The sequence below is a fragment of the Apteryx mantelli genome, chromosome 3 (assembly GCF_036417845.1).
Source record: "Apteryx mantelli isolate bAptMan1 chromosome 3, bAptMan1.hap1, whole genome shotgun sequence".
Classification (NCBI taxonomy): Eukaryota; Metazoa; Chordata; class Aves; order Apterygiformes; family Apterygidae; genus Apteryx; species Apteryx mantelli.
Window position 1 is genome coordinate 128,849,726 of NC_089980.1, and position 17,477 is coordinate 128,867,202.

General features: G+C 37.2%; 1 protein-coding gene across 12 annotated transcripts in view; it reads right to left on the reverse strand.

The window, feature by feature from the left end:
• The window catches only part of PUM2 (pumilio RNA binding family member 2), a 71,915-nt gene extending 54,735 nt beyond the window's left edge, over nt 1-17,180 (reverse strand). For 6 of the 12 annotated variants that reach the window (XM_067294337.1, XM_067294335.1, XM_067294334.1 and 3 more), the window contains exons 1-2: nt 16,910-17,176; nt 11,050-11,413 (exon numbers count right to left, since the gene is read on the reverse strand). In XM_067294337.1, the coding sequence (XP_067150438.1) occupies nt 11,050-11,400 (351 nt within the window). In that variant the 5' untranslated portion in view covers nt 11,401-11,413; nt 16,910-17,176. Of the gene's footprint in view, nt 1-2,711; nt 2,781-11,049; nt 11,414-16,238; nt 16,356-16,909 lie in introns of those variants that run through there. The other 6 variants (XM_067294338.1, XM_067294339.1, XM_067294332.1 and 3 more) reach the window with 6 other exon arrangements.
• Between the last annotated feature and the right edge of the window lie 297 nt (nt 17,181-17,477).

A 17,477-nucleotide genomic window follows, 5' to 3' on the forward strand; every position in this document is an offset into this window, starting at 1 on the left:
AAGCTAGTCAGGTGTCTTCAGGCTTGGTATTTTAATCCCTGCAGTCAAACGTGGGTAGAACTACCAGCCTCACACACAAATTAATAATAAACTGTCTGTACTGAAACCAGATTTTATAACTATTTATAATAGCTACATTGTTTGCTCCATTCGAGCAGTTGCAATGATATATTCCAACATAAGTAGGCATATAATTTATACTAAATAACTTAGCAGGTTTCTCAACCAAGTCTTTTTACCATGTTAGAAATTATTCATTCAAAAGAGTGTCTAAAGAAAGCACAGAACATGAAGTCAGGGATGACAGATGTCAGTGAACTTTTTAAAATGAAAAACTGAAAGGGAAAGACTGTTGGTAGAAAGCCTTCATACATAATTTTACTCAATAACTTAGAAAATGAAAGAGAACTCCCACAAAAGCTTTTTCAAAGAGTTTCTGTAAACAGGAAATTAACTTTTTAAAGTTTAATTAAATAATGAAAATACTATTTACACATGCATTATTTATACATGGATATATAATTACACTACACATGAATATATTAACAATGATCCATATTAATCTGCTTTTTTTAATCCTTCAGAGAGATTATAACTTAGTTCTGACTACAATGAACCAACATGCAAAGAAACGCCAGAAAGACAAATAATCAAATAAGTATCTGAAACAACCAGAGAGAACTGTATTTCCACATCACAAAGCAAGTATTTTGCACTCTGATATTCTTTTTCACTTGAAGCATCCAAGAAAAGCTTTGAATTTCAGATGACCTTTTACAGCTGTAAAACAAATGTGATTTAGGAAGGCCAAAGCGTGGTTTTAGCGTTTAAACGAGCTACAAGAAAACATGTTTTTTTCCTCAGAAAAAGGGGCTGACTGGACTCTTACTGCTTGCAAATCAAACTGCAAAACCATCTTTCACACAAAAAGATTTACAGGTTTAATCTTCAATGTGGAATAGTTCAGGTATAATCTCTTCTAGTTTAGCAAGACTCTTATCCTTTCCCTTACACATGTATACATTATTCAGAATCTCTATCTCCAATGTAACTGCATAAATCTATCACAAACATATTCAGAAGTTTGAAAACAAAGTTGTAAAAAAAAAAAAATTTTTTTTTTGAATTAGTTCTGTCTAAACATGTTTTTTTAATTGATGCTGATTGCTTAACATATTTATGTATGCACATGACAAATTAATTTTGATTTTACAAATCAACGTTTTTCTTGTTAAGCTAGTTAGCATCATCTTTCTATAGCAGAGTAAGAAGTACTACCAGTGGCATAAGAGAAGTTACAGGGAATTCATGAGACAAACCATTACCACCAACCATTACAGAGTTTTAGCCTATAATGAAAGGCTTTGCCAGCGAGTATAAACACTGTAACAGCTATTTCTATAAGGAAAAATTACATATTAATTCACTGCATTACTGTTTTGAGACATCATCCATAGTTTCTTCATAATTAACTCAAATTATTCAAAAATTATATTAAGTTTAAAAACTTAAGAACTTAATTGCTCTCTAGGCGATATGCTATAAAAATGCACAAAAGCTGCCTTTCTGAATATGAAAACTCAGTGCAAAAACATAATATATTTACACACTCTAACATGGTAGAGTGTGTAACTAGCGAAAATTTATCCCATCACATATAACAGTAATTCATGGAACATCTGACTAATTCATTCTAAGAGAGTTAACAGGCTTTTATTAAATGTAATGATACAGTTCATTAGGAATGAGAACAATTAAAATGTACAGGCTTAGAACCAAGTAAAAATCTACATAAATTATCTTTCTACATTATAATCAAGATTTTTTTTGCTAATGTGTTTTCTTTAGATAGCAATCAGAAAACTGAACATAATTTAGACACCAAAGAACCAGAAAAAAATGAAAGTAAAAAACAAGCTTCAAGTATTTGTAATTTTTTATATATATATTTTTTAAAGAATCCCATAAAAAGAAGGCAATTATAAATAATTCCATAAAACATAACTGGTTTATAAACCACTATAATTTAGGACCAAGAACAAAGGGTTTTTTGTTCGTTTTTTAATCCAGCCCATAAAAGCAGGGCTGAGGAAATGACAAAACCAGTCCGGCAGAATTTCCAGAAAACAATATTACTTGTGCTACTGTAGCACCGATATAGAAAGGTTCCCCACTGACCCCAACAATTCTGGACATAAAACACTCCCATTCTTCAGAGCTTTTACTCTCATCTTCTTTACTCCTGACTATGGCAGGTGAATTCACCATAATGAACATTCTTCAAAGATACAGTTTTAAAGAATTCTAGATATAAACACTTAAGTGCAACTCACACCTCTCTTCCCTGGTAGCTTCTAGTATCATGACTTTTTCTCCTTCACAACCCTGTACCCTTTGAACAAGCTGTAAAATGTTTTCTCAACAGGCAAGAAGAAACCAACGTATACCAACAGAGTCTGATCTTCTCAGAGTGGTTGCTAAAACCAGAGATGAAGAACTGGAACTGCCTAGTTGTTAGGCAGTGATTTCAATCATGCCTAGTAGAAAAGAGAAATTCAGAATTTTTAAGATTCAGCTCTCCACTATGAAAGCATGAGTACCAGCTGTTTGAAAGACAGCTGTTCACAGAACACCTAACTCTTCCACATGAAGACAAACTGACAGTGAAAAAAATGAAATTTCAAATATATTTTAAGCCCCCCCCAATCTACCTTGATTCTTCTAGTCTTTACATTCTGTGCACAACCTTGAGGACAGCCAGAGAGCACTTTAACACATGCTTCTTCCTAATGTATTTAAGAACTACTACTATACGGAAGAGTATGCGTTTGCTACTTTATCTGTCTACAGCAGGGGAAAGGACGCTTAAAGTAATTGCTGTTATCAATGTTTTCAGCTGTCTAAGGATGTACTCTTTGGACAATATGCTTGTTTAAACTAACCATAGATTTCTACAATTGCCTAAAAGCTGAAAAAAACAACCAACTGAACAAAAACCTATGAAGAAACTACTACTAATTCAATAAGCCTCATTTCTAATTCATTAAGAGCAGCAGCTTAGCCTTGGACATTAATATCTCATTAAATGTTGGCCAGCAGAGTCCTTCAAAAGAATTTAGAAAATATTGTGGTCTAAAATAAGATTGAAGACATTACACTGATGACAATTAACCTACTGAAAATAAAGTAGGTTATTTACAATTCAAATTAAAGTAATTAAAGGTGTGTAACAAAAATTAGTTCAATTACTGGTATTAATATATCTGTGTAGCAATGGATTTAAAGCCAAATTCTTTAACCTTTCACTGAGCAAGCCGAAAATTTAAGAGGTAGCTATCAGTATGTAAACAGCAGAACTTTGGTAAGTAGAAGCAGTAACTGAGACCAAAAGAGACAAAATGACAAAAAGAGACCAATGTTTGAATTATCATCTAACAAACTACAGAAGGTGATTTTAGGCATAATTTCTGACTAGAAGTCTAAATTCCAAGTTATTCATTTTCCTCTGAAATAAAATATTCCCTCAATCCATTTAACTCATTATGCACTCCCTGCTTCCCCTTCACACACTCACCTACCACTTTGCTTTGCTCCCTGAGTTCCAACCTCCATCATCTTCACTAAAGAGAAAAAAAACTTTCACAAAGCTCTTATCTTCATGTAAGATATATAAGGTCCCTGATCAACCCGGCTTTAACATAAACTGTACCAAACCAATGTAATTCAGAAGTTTAAATGAGGCTCACCCACATAATAAAGCAGTATCATAATTAAAAATGGGGCTTATGAATATTTATGTTAAAAAAGAATGAAAACTACATTCTACATCTGTAGATAAGAATGTAGATTAAGCAAAATAATACTGACCCAAATTTAAGATATTTACTTGATACCTTGAATAACAGAGCTTGAGTAAGAAAATATGAAAAAAATACAGTGCAAGTGCAAATACCTGAATGACTACACATAGCCAGTTTTTCCAGAGCTAACTGGCTCTCACCACCTTGTCTTGCATATCTATGCAAAACTCTCCTAGATTGCCAAAAACACTTAACAGCTTTCAGACAAAACTGCAAAATCCCGTAATAATCTGGTCTGGAATGAAGCCTTAGTTGCAATACCACCTAAAACCTGGAGCACATGGGAATAAAATTAAGAAACTTCAGGTAGCTAAGTAAGCAGCCAGCTCATGTCTATGGTCCCTATTGTGTCAGGCTCCAGGATGCACGAACATGGTTATACTGCTTCCAGCTCACATTATTTCTAGAAGCAGTACTATCAGATTTATGCTAGCATCAATAATTTTTTCACTGACATTTACTGATTCAGCACAGAGCTATTGCTGCACAGATATAATGGATTATTTGTCTGTAGGTAAATCAAACATAAGAGTTGACTGCATGCTATTTGTTTTGCTGTAATATCAAATCAGAGTTCCACTATGCTAATTACTGAATTACTAAAGCATAAAGGACTCTGCTTCAAAGAGCTTTCAGTCTAAGTGTAAAACAAATGACAAAGGTGCATACAACAATGAGTAACTGAATTGGTAAATAAAGTAGCATTAAGACACTCAACAATGCACCAGAGCCAGGTATTTGGGGGCATCAGGGCAGAATAAACTTTTAAGACTAAGTGAAGGAATATATGTAAGAAAGCAAAAGCAACCCGAAAAAAGCACAAGCACGCTTGTGAATAGACTTAAGAGAAAACTAATACCTCAATCCACATAAAGGAGGTAGCAGTTAGCAACCCGATAGCATCTGAGACAGTATGCAATATGTGTACAATTGGCCAAGTATCTCAGGAGCTGAAACAATCACCTGTGGTTTGAAATGGTGATGAAAAGGGCATGAAGCATGTAGATGCATTGAGAACATCAACATGATTGGAAAGGGTGATAAGGAAAAACAGTGTTTGAAGAACAGAAGTTACATGGGTGCAAGACTTGTTTGTGCAAGTCAGAAATTCGACTGCATTTACTTTCCTTGTCCTGACAACAGTTAACATAAAATCCCATGCGCTATGTACTTGAAACCGCTTTAAAAAAAAAAAAAAAAATCAAATACTTGCAAAATTCAACACTAATTTTCCTCTCTCTAGCTAGGGAATTGATCTGAAGTACATCACAGACAACTTCTCCATGCTTTTCTTTCTACCAAAATATATGAAAAAAAGGAACACCTTTGCAGTACGCCATAAATTTCAAATCAAAGAGGGAAAAGACAGACAACAGTTACCTCTTTCCAGCTAAGAACAATTCAAGTTGAATGCCTCCACTATCAGAACCTCAGCAGTCACGAACAGCTAGTAGGGTGATATCTCAAACAGGCAGGTTGCAAGACACGTAATTTATACACAAAAAGCTACCACCTTAAAATCTACCAGAAAAACAAGTCACTTGCTGCAAATTATACAGCACCAGCACAATGAAAAATGAAACATCTCACGAAAAGCTTATTACACAAGTTTGTTATAACAGGGCACACAACATTTCCCAAACCAGGAACCAAATATCCTTTCCGCGCCTCTCCTAACCAAAAAGTAAAATCCTCCCAGCCTAAGATTACTTTTCCTAGTTTGTGAGGTTTGAAAAGTTTTACCAGCTTGCAAATTTGAGAAGCTGTTTAAAGTATAAATCTGACATCCATAATCCAGGTTTCCACTCAAGTGGAGCTAAATGCTACTGTAATTAAATGAAGAAAATGGTGAAATAAAAAAAATTAAAAACACAGAAGTTAAAACAGAAGGACAACACTTGTAACACAGCTATTTTAGAACCTATTGACCACAAACACAGAAATAAATGATCTCCAGAACAGTTTCAAACTGATGTTAAATTTACAGGGAGAGGGAGTCACAAATTAGCTAACCTAAAACTTGAGGTTTAATATAATAGACTACCAATAAAAAAAGACAGTATTGGTGTGTTTTGTGGTCTTGTAGGGCTTAAGGTCTGAAAGCATCCATTTAAGAAAGTTATTTTTGGGGAAAAAAAACACTTTAAAATTGTGAAATGCATCTATTTAAGTTTTTCAAACTTAAGTGTTTCAAAAAGTTGCACGTTGAAAGTTAAAAAAAAAACAAAAAACCCAAGACAAGGACTGCAAGCTTGCTTAGATTTCTAGGGATGATTTTAAGCAGAATCTATAAAAGGAAAAACTAATGATTCAGGAAATGGGACTCCCACTGTAAGGTCAGGAAACAGATTATGCTGTTCCTAATTTGAACGATGAGCTTATGTTCATTGTTCCAAGGAATGGCTACATGACTATGAGGTCTCATATGGGAAAATTATTTCCCAAATTCCATTGCACAAACATATTAGCATATCTTATTTGAACAACATCAAACTAAAACCACCTTATTGTTTAAAAGCAAGGCAAACTAGAAATTATCCATTTTATCCTGGAGGCAATGTCAAACATTTGCACATTTTATTAGTTTAATAACATCCATGCATTTTCTTGTAGCTAAATCAATTTTAATAGATTCTCATGGAAGTCATGCTGAGTACTTGCAAAAACTGATATAGAGTTTCTTCTCCATACCACAGAATTCTAGAGTTCTTCAAACACAGGAAGACTTTCTTTTGTTCTCTCCATCCCCCCAAAAAGACTTTTCTTTATTTCAGCACCTATTTGCAAAACTTCTCCAGAAGTTTGTAAATTCTTACAGAAATGAGTTACAGCAACTGAAGCCTAACTGAAACTCTGTACAATTTATATTATTTCATTTATAGCACCACTATCCTTAGGAAACTTCTAAAATGCTGCCAAAAATGCAGCATTTTTCTGGCATTCTTCTGCTCAAGTTAATCAATTCTTGCTTCTTCAGGTTCACAAAGAAGCTCTGGTAGACATAGGTGCAGGACTTGAATGATTTCATTTGCAGTTCCTATCCTTTTCCCTCTACTGGAGGCAGGCACAGAGCAGGAGCAATGAACATTTTCACTCAAATTCATAACCAATATATTAAAGTGCCGAACTGCTTAAACCCCTTTGTTATGAGGGAAGGCAGAAGAAGTTCGGAAAGAAGACAGGGCAAATACCAGGGGAAATATCAAACTGCTGTAGCTCTGCTTCAGCATATGGGAAGAGCATTTACAAATACTGTGACATCCCAGATAATATATCCTGAACTTCCCAAAACCTCATCTCCTCTCCATAACTCCAAATATTACAGGTTGACTGCTGATCACTAAACTTTTATATGATTCTTCACACAGAATTGACATAAATTAATGATGAACACATCCCTAACTTATTTGCAGACACACGGGGACATTAATGCAAGGATGATGCCACAGTGGATGGTGGTCTTCCTCAGGCTGCTGTGCTATCAGAGCCTAAAGTGGTTTTTTTGGTCTTGAGGGAGTGTGTGTGTGTGTGTGGGGGGGGGGTGTCAAACCCAAGAGAGAGCGTTTTTATACTTAGTCCAGTATTCTTCATAGCTGCTTCCAATAGTAAATATTTTAAAGGAAGATGGATAAGAGCCCAAGATGGTTAGTTCTAGATTAAGAAACAGGAAGATTATACTTAATCCTGTCAGTCAGTGACTACACACTCCCTGCTGCTTTAATATCACAGGTGACAATGGAGGTTTCTTGACTCACAGTATGCTTTTGGCTTTGACATCTTTTATCACAGAGTTCTGTGTGCCTTTTTGCCAGTTTCACATGCATTACCTTTCAGCTAACTGAACATCCAAATATTTTTGGACATTGTCTCTCACGCAAACGAGTACTTCTCTAGCCTCTGCCTCCCTTATGCTGCCTAGTTTCTGTACAAGCAAAGTAGTTTAACTCTTTTCAAATAAAATGTTTGCCATGCAAGTAACTTGTCTATCACTTTAATTTTCTGTTGCTATATCTGAAGCAACCTTAGAAGAGCACAGAATGTAAATATTAACAGCATCACATATATTTCTGTGACTGCGGCTGTTACCCTGGTATGTTCTATAAGCCATAAACAATGTTAGTTTTGTGCCAGAGTGGCTAGTTAATTTAGACACCAACAAGTCACGCAAGCATGCACTTATCAAAAAGAATTTTCCATCTCCATTGAGTTGAATTCCATTCAACTGTTGGGCCTTTGAAGTTCCTTACTCTTCTCTTAAATATCTGCTGCACCCGAATCCATTGCATCTTCATAGTTTCTAGGTCAGCATACATTAAGCATCAGTACTATCATGGAACTCTAGGATAATCCTGATGCTAGAATGGCCTTTAATGCTACAGTTTATAAATATGAATTGCTTTCCAACTATTGACACTTCACTGACAATTCCATAGTTCATTTATCAACAATCCCTTATAAGGGACACTGACAAAGGGGAACAATTCTTCAGTCTTTAAATTGCAGAAAAAATTAAATATTCTACTAAACAAACTATTATATTTTACTAAAGATGTTGTCTTGTCTTATGCTTAACAGATGTTTTGCAGTTTTTTTAAAGACATTTCAATTAGCTTTCAGGAGTCCAAAATTATATTTTTCCCTAGTCTTCTCAGGATTTAGTTTCTTGCACTTAATCAAGTATATTTACTGACTTTTTATTCCGATTTATTTAGAACTAACTACGCAACTTTTCTAGCAGGTCAAATAATTTCAAAATTCTTCAAAACCCATGAAGTCTTTCATCCAAGTTGAATCTATCCCTCTTCAAAAAAAAAAAAAAAAAAAAAAGAATTCCTCACAACAACAACAATTCTTCTGACTCACTTCTAAGTACCACCTCAAAGAATGAGTCAAAGTATCGGGTATCTTCTGGTATGGAGATGAATAGTTTTTCCACGTCCTGTATTTACTTTATTCTCCTGTTAATACCTCAGTTCATGACAGTTTCTTGCAAGAAAACTTCCAGGTTTTACAATGTAATTTATGCAATCCTCATTTCCAACATATGAAAAATTCTTACTTTTTGTGTATGTGATTATTTTTGCTTGAAGAATCACTTTGCTTGAAGAATTTGCAAATTACCATTTTGCATTTCACTTTCTATAGAATTTAAATGCCTACTGGAATCAGTAGAACTAGCGCTCCACTGTCTTAAGGAAGAAATGCTTCAGTCTTGCTATTTTTATCTAAACTGCTTGTTCGTTGTTTTGGCATTGTCACATATTCTGCAACTTTGCTATGACATGCCAAAAATTTATCTCAAATTCAGTTTTCAGATATGCTTAGATAAGGTATGCTGAATCCACAGATTTTAGTACCTTCATTTCTACTTATTATAATAAATTAGTCATCTGCTGTATTTATTTCTATTAATGTTCTTTGTAATATCTAAATGCATCAAAATATTCTACCTTTTATATATATGACATCTTTACAGAGACTGTCTACCCAATGCCTAGAGAACAGAATAGCAGTTGGTTTATTTCCTTCTACAGACTGAAGGAATTTAGTTATTTGAATGTCCCTCAATCTAATACTAACTCAAGAGTTGCCCTTGCCTTAAAAATGATAAAATAACTTCTGTCTTAACAAAATCCCCCAAAACAGTGGCCCATAGAAAACACTCAAGTCACAGAAGTCTCCTGATCTGTACTTAAATTCTATTAGCTTATACTGCTAATGAAGAACAGGAGAGCAGTGAAAAATGGCAGAATATAAAGGCTATACTGATTACACTAAGTTGGAAAATACTATTTTGATATAGCTAAGAACAGCCAGCAAAATAAAGCAATTTTCCCCTTCTCCAAATCTTAACAATGCATAAAACTACTGAAATACTTTAAAAAGAGTTGTTCCTTCCCCCACTCAAGTTACTATAAAAAACACATTATGTTCATAACATTTACCTGCCTAAGGAAAGCAGAAATATTTTGAAGGAACTAAGTGATTATTAAACAAGGCTACTGATTAAGATGTGACTCGGACTCCCACTGGAGATGGAAAGCAGGTGGCAGAAGAGAGATGCAACTGTTACTCATCAGTTACTTGTCTGTGAATAATTTTATATACACAATGCATCAGCCTTGTGAAACTGTAATGGAAAATCAGTACAGGCATAAGCATCTACTTGCCTGTGTTTTACAGACTGAATGCTGACAGAACAACAAAAAAAACACCACACACACAACATTTTCACACATCCAGGAAGTGTGTGCCCAAGTGGACAAGTAGAATATTGCAGAATTTTCTATTTACAGAACGGTATTACAGAATAAACATGATGTAGCATTAAGCAGCTTGTAAAGGCAAAAGATTTTTATTTTTCTCTGTAGTTCAATGTAGCAGGAAGAAAAAAGGGTAAGAGTAAACAAAAAAAATGCCAAAGGAAATAAAAAAGGAAAATACAGATGAAAAAACAACAGACAATAGATTTTCCTGCTTTTAAGATTAGCCAATTTTCCTTTATTCACATTTGCTCCTATATTAACTACATTTTTGCAACACATCCTGAAACTCCTTGGACTTGAGCAGGTAGAAAAGCTGCTAATGGACCTAAGTGTGGCACATTACAAAAGTCATGGGGAAAAGCCATTACCGTCTAAAATTCAAAATTAAATTTTTATCAAAAATTAGCAAGCTGTACCAATTAAAGATTTGGGGGGTAATACCTTAAAACCGGAATTTTTATAGGTTTCAATCTGCAAAAGGAGCAAGTTAAGTTTTGATCTATACTAAATTATACTACTTCTATTTTACTTTAACACAAAATTTTTACCTGGAAGTGTAACAAGTAAGATTGTGTGCAAAATCCATATAATTTCTCATGAAGCCTATCAGAAGCTAGTCCCTTAAAATAGTAGATTTGCCTAAATTCAAACTTAATGATTTGATGGTATTCTGATGAAAACTAGGTACTTCCAGAAATATGAAATGCTTATACATGTTAAATAAAAGTTTCAAACTGAACATATTAAAAATATGTTACGCAGTTTAATTTATAACTGCTTTAACAAAATTAACTGAATGTTTTAGACTCCGGATTACTATAGGCTTTGAAAAACTAACTTAACTCAGACATATCTTTCTGAAAGATGTGGATTCAACACAAAATGTAAGAACTGTTTCAATTAAAAACAAATAAGCTACCTACCGAATGATCTACATGAATGCTATCTCCTGTGGGCCAGCGGTGTTTGCTGGAGTAGCCACTCAACTGCTCACCAGCCTGCCTCTGGAAGAAATATCCAACTGTGGCATCATCCTGAGAACGTCCACTGAGGGGTACCTGGACATTGGAAGCACCTGACACTGCAGTTGCAGGGATGGTGTGAGGATTGTTTCCACCTGAATTGGGCCCTGATGTTGTTCCAACTACTGTTCCAGCTGGGGCAACCCCCACTCCAACCCCACTGGCTTCCTGACCAATGTTCGCATGCATCATTCCTCTGGTCTCCTGCCATGCCACTTCATTCATGCCTAGGAGGACACATGGAATGCTCATTGCACGTAGAAACCTAAAAAGAAAAAGTCTTGATAACATAAAAAGCTTTCCCACATATCTTTAAATATGCAGTTCTTATAATTAGGGTTCCAAAAAAAAAAAATCCAAGCTATGTAAGAACAATACTCATCACTAAAATGTTTATTTATTATTTTAAATACTGTTATCAAACTAAGCCTCTAAGATAAGCATATAAATCACCACTGAGTTTTACAAGGCAATATATTTATATGGTATAGTTCCATATATTATGAACACTTCCCTGCATATTTTCTAGCTAAACTCAATAAAAATATGATTTCAGATCATAATGGCAGTGGTTTCTTTTACATTATTACTCAGTATGATGTGTAAAAACATCTGTCAAATACTGTCATACTGCTATTTCTGATTTTGTACATATGTAGACTACAAAATAAAATAGCATGGAAAGTTAACTTTTATATTAAAACTACATCTCATTCTTAGATGAATAACCTCAGTTTTTCTTTCCAAGTTATTAAGCTACACAAGATTCCAACAAAGCAGTTGACATTAAACATCTCTAACCCTCATAACAGTAAGTTTGAGGGTTTTCAAGAAAAAGATTTCATGCTTAGATTAAAACAAAGTCTGCCAACTCATTTTTGAATATTTAACTCATGGCTTGAAACAAGTATAAATGGCGATAGCAAAAAATTTCTCTCCAATACTGACAAGTCGCCTGTAGGAAAAATACCTACCTCTGCACACATATACGCACACTTAATGTTCTCTACATGTATTCTCATCTACCATAACTGATGTATTGTCAATATTTTGGTACATAAATGGTCTCAAGGAAAGTTTAAGGTATGAGGACTACAAATATAACCCCTCTAATATCCTCTACAATATTAATTAAGCACTTTCAGGGGGAAAAAACACCTCCAAAGATATTTTAATTTTCAGCTCCAAGAAATGTCTCACTTTTCATGCTAAACAAGAAAGAATTTAAATCTCAGCAATAAAAACTAATATATGGAAAGATATTTAACCAGCACAGAATGCTTAAATCTGAAGAGGCAGACAAAAGGAAGCCACAGTCCTCTAACTCCTTAATACATGTGTACATTTCAAATCTAGCCTTAATGACTCCATGTCCAATCAACAGGGGGGAAATGTTTAAGTGTAAGATAAAAGCCAGGAGGACTTTCTTTTATAATCCTGAACAATCTTGGTTTTGTAAGTAATATGTAACATTAAAACTGTTTTGATTAATTTGTATTGTTATGGTAGATATTTGCCTTATTGTCATAATATGCGACTATTATCAATTTTGCAATTTCTTTAGACTACATGACTGTCATCACTGTAACAGTCACAGAACTAAAGTTTAAGCAATATGTCGCAATGAAGATTAACAGCAACCTACTTAAAAATCATGAATGAAAACAGTAGGATTCTGTATTTTCACATGAGCTACACAAACTCACCTCCACTAAGTCTAGCTTTATTTTTAAACAGTGTAGTACGCACATTTACAGATTCATGGAACTAACTACACCAACCCAGCTTGTTCAAGTTCATTTCTCCTTTAAAAAGATTTGTGAACAAATGCATGTAAAATTTTAGAGCAAGTACATAACAAAGCAAAAAATGTATACAACTAGTACAATACATCAGTCTTAAAATTCTTCCTTAAAGTACAGTGGATGGATGAACTCAAAGAACAGAGTTCACAAACAGAAGTCTGAGACAACTTTCATTTCTCCGTTAGATTTACATACGGAGAGCTTTATAATGGAGAGAAAGACAATCAGAGCTGTTACCTGTAACCAAAACTTTTGCCAATACCTCAATAGTACTAATGAAGCAGAAGGCAACCTATCTCAGAGCTATACAAACAATTAAAGTCAAAAATAATTAATGAAATTTAGAAAATGTACATCAGATTACTTGTCCCAGTCTACAGATATATATATATTTATATGTTGTAAAAATCTGTCCGTAAAAAGGCTGCAGATGTGATATTAGTACAGTCTGTAAAGGATAGAGGATCATATTGCCATTCCCAAGTCTGGAACTTGCACACTGGAATAGGTGCCTAATAGACCACTAGCAAAAATTTCAAATACAGATTAGTATAGAGATACTTTTGTGGCATTTTAGTTTTATGTTTTTCTTTCAACTCCTAAGACGACTGTTCATAACTTCTGCAAACATGTTCCTTCTGTATGTATACAATTGCTCTTAAACAGCCATGGTTAGGAAGGGGGGGGGGGGGGGGGAATCAGTTAACCAGTAACAAAGTAGAATCTTTAAAGATATTTCTAGAGATGACACCTGGTTTTGATTTATAAGCTAAACATTTCACATACCAGCTTGAAAAGTATTTGCTTGCTATTCTAAAAGCCACAGCAGGTATTCTGAGTGGGATTTAAACTAAACCTGGCTATAAAGTTTCAGAAGTATACAAACCATTACTATAAAACATATTTTATATAGCTTGCTTGAGAGTACACACCAGTAGCTAGAACTGAACCCATTTAAACGATCTGATGTTACTCAAAATCTTTTCTACTCTATGATTATAAAATGCCTTGGACTTCATTCTTAGAAGCACTTCACAACTGGTATTTGTTGTTATAGGAGGAGAAAATGAGCTTTTAAGCGAAAGACTTCTTGTCCCATTTCTGTGACAAGAGCCTGGGCACTGGCTTTGTGATAACACTGGAATGGTCTCATTGTGTGGAATAATCAAGACAACAGCTATGTTATGGGTGGGGAAAATTCACATTAGATGAGGTAAGCATTTTCAACTAAATTTATTGAAGAGAACAGAAAGAAGATTGATAACTTTCACATACCTATACACACAACAGTATTTATAAAGCATGCCTACTCTACAGCTTTATGCAGTTTCCTCTGTAGCATTTCTACTAGAAACTGTCCTAAGAAAATACAATACATGAATGCTTGTTTCACAGGAGATCCCAACATAGGAAGGATTTAACATCCAAGGAAGAAATTCGGTTTATTTCTTTTTACCCCAACAGCGAGTTTTTAATATAATTCCACATTCAAAAAAAAAAAACAAAAAAAAATGAAGGCACATAAGAAAGAATTCAAACCATTTACTGGATTACTTGCCTCTGTGTATAAGAACTTGATCTAATCATTTTGGGATTTTAGAAACCACTGTACAAAGAAAAGAGATGAAATTATCAAGAAGAATGCTTTTAGAAAATTCTAAACATGCAAATTATTCAGTACACACCCAGAAATCATTAAATCAAGGGGAAAATCTAAAAATAAACTACAAAATGCTGTTAAAAAAAATCAGATCTAGTTCACAGTACTCAACAAGCTAATGTCCCGTTAACATACTTGCACCAAGCATCCATAGTATATAGCCCAATGAAAACACTGCAAAAATACTCTCCAAACAGCAAATGAAAGAACCCCACACAAAACTTTTAATGTGTATTACAACTCTATATAAAATGTAATATATTCTGTTGTATTGTTTAAAAGAGAGGCAAGTCCAACTTTTTCAGCCAACCAGCTCTTTCACTATTAACTCAAACATGACCTAAGTTTCTCACTTTTCAGTAATTATAATTACCTCATCATTGTGCCAATATTCCTAACATAGCTGGAAAAAATTATTAAGAAAATGCTACAGTGATATTGCAGAAAAAAATATTTTTCTATTAGAGTAAAAAAAAATACTATTCAAATACTTTTCCACATGCAATATCTGCATAACTGCAAAATCTACATTATCAAGCAGTTTCTCACATTAATTTGCCTACTAACCATTCTGCTGGGACAAATTCCAAATTTTCAACTTTCTAAACACTTCAGACAACTGTCAGGTGATTTAGTGTTGCTGCTACACACAACCCAAACTACACCACCACAGAACCACCACAGAATTATCATCTTCCTATTTATTCTAGTTTCCTTCTCCCACCTACCTAACATATTTATACTCACGCTAGCACAAATGGAGCTATAGACCAAAGAAGGGTATGAAATAATTCTCTCAGCCTCTCGACAAAACTGCAACTACTGGCAACATTTGCTTTTAAACCAAGACACTGCTAAATATAACAAAGCCTTCAAAATACTAGGTTTTATGTGTAAAAATGGTAACATGGAGGAGTAATTATATTTCAAATGCATTCATATTCCATATAGCCCAAAATCTATACCATCGACTCATAGTAACTAAAAAAGCCTGACCTCTCAGTTGAGAGGCAAAGACCATCAATAAAAGTGAAACTAAAAATCTAAAAATATTTTGTTAATATGTGGCATATAAATAACAAACAATTAGGTGGTATAAGAAGTTTTACTGAATCTCATTTGCAATGACCTATATAGCTTATGCATGGCTTCACTATCAGAAGAAGCATCCCAAAGTCAGCTGATAAAACCTTCTTTATCACATCATGTATAAAACATGCTACGTATTTTGGTGTTAAGCCATCTTGCTTCAAACACTAAGCCAGAAGAATACAAAAACTGTTCCGAGTATATTAACCTTCTTTCAAGAAATTAGAGTCTGAGGTTATGAAATACACAGAACAAAGCCAAAAGAAAAAAAACTGTAAAATGACTATCAAGGAGATAAAAAGTTAAGAAAAACGTCATCTGCCCTGCGTGGATCGTACTTATAAATAACAATCTAGTTTTTCTGTTATCATTGTCTGTGCAGACACATTTGAGAAAAAATTAAAACCCAACACTTCATTGTGTGGTATCATATCAACCATACGAAAAGCATTTGGCCGTCTTGTTCCACCCTCAAACAGTCTTTATCCTTAAAAAAATACATTAAAAATACTACGAGTTTTCATGCTTTCGGTCACCTTTAAACGAAAGCCCGTTTTATCCAACTTCCACATGCACGTCTTTACCCGCGGGGTTTCCTCAGTGACACCCCCCACGTCCTCCAGCCTCCTCAGCGCTTCCAACACCACCGGAGCCTGCAGTAACACCCACCGCTGGGTTCCCCCCCGCCGTGTCCCCTCGGCGCAGGTAGGCGCCCCCAGCCCCGCTTCCCTCCTCCCCCGGCTCCCCGCAGCTTGGCCGAGGCCGAGCGACGCCGCGCAGCCCCGCGGCCACCTCCCGCGATTGGGTGGGGGGGGGGCACCGCCCCCCCCTCCGCCGCGCCACTTCCAGGCAGCAACTTCGCCCTCCCCTCGCCCCGTTGCACCCTGGGATGCCAACTGCTCCCCAAGTCTCCATTTCCCTCCGCGCGCCCCGCGCACAAAGCCGCCGCCGCTGCCCCCCGCCCCACCTCGGCGCCGCTCCCCGGCGAGCCGGGAGGACACAAAGGCGGCGAGGCGCGGGCGGGCGCCGAACAGGCCCCGCGCCGCCCGGTGACCTGCCACAACATGGCCCCCCTCCCTCCCTCTCTCCTCCCTCGGCGCGCAGCCGAGGCCGGAGACAAAAGGGGGCTGGAGAAAGGGGGGCCCGCCCGCCCGCTCCGCCCGCCCGCGGCCTAGCCAGCGCCGCCGCGGCCCCCGCGGATACTCACGGGCTGGCTGGCGGCGCTGCTCGCTGCGATGGAGCCGGAGCGGGCCCTGGGACACCCCTGCCTGCCCGCCGCCCCCCTCCTCCTCCTCCTCCTCCTCTCCGCGTCTCTCCTGCCTGCCTCCCCTCCCCCCCCGGCCGCGAGGGGCTCACAACAACATGGCGGGAGGGCGAGCCCGGCACGCACGGAGGGAGAGGAGGGAGGGAGAGCGAGAGCGCGGCAAACCTCCCCCCGCTGCCGCCGCCGCCGCTGCTGCTGCTCGCCCCTGCCGCCGCCACAGCGCATGCGCGCCCCAGCCCGGGAGGGAGGCAGCGAGGGGGAGGGAGGCGGCGGCGGCCCCCCGGCCCCTTCCGCCGCGCGCCGCGCACTGCGCCTGCGCCGCCGGCCCGCTCCCCCCGCCCCGCCCCGCTCCCCTCCCCTCCCCTCCCCTCCCCTCCCCTCCCCTCCCCTCCCCTCCCCTCCCCTCCCCTCCCCTCCCCTCCCCTCAGCGCCGCCCGCGGCCGGCAGCGGGGGGCAGCGGGGCCCCTCAGGGCGCCTCCCCTCCAGCGGCAAAATCAGGGCTCTGCGGAGG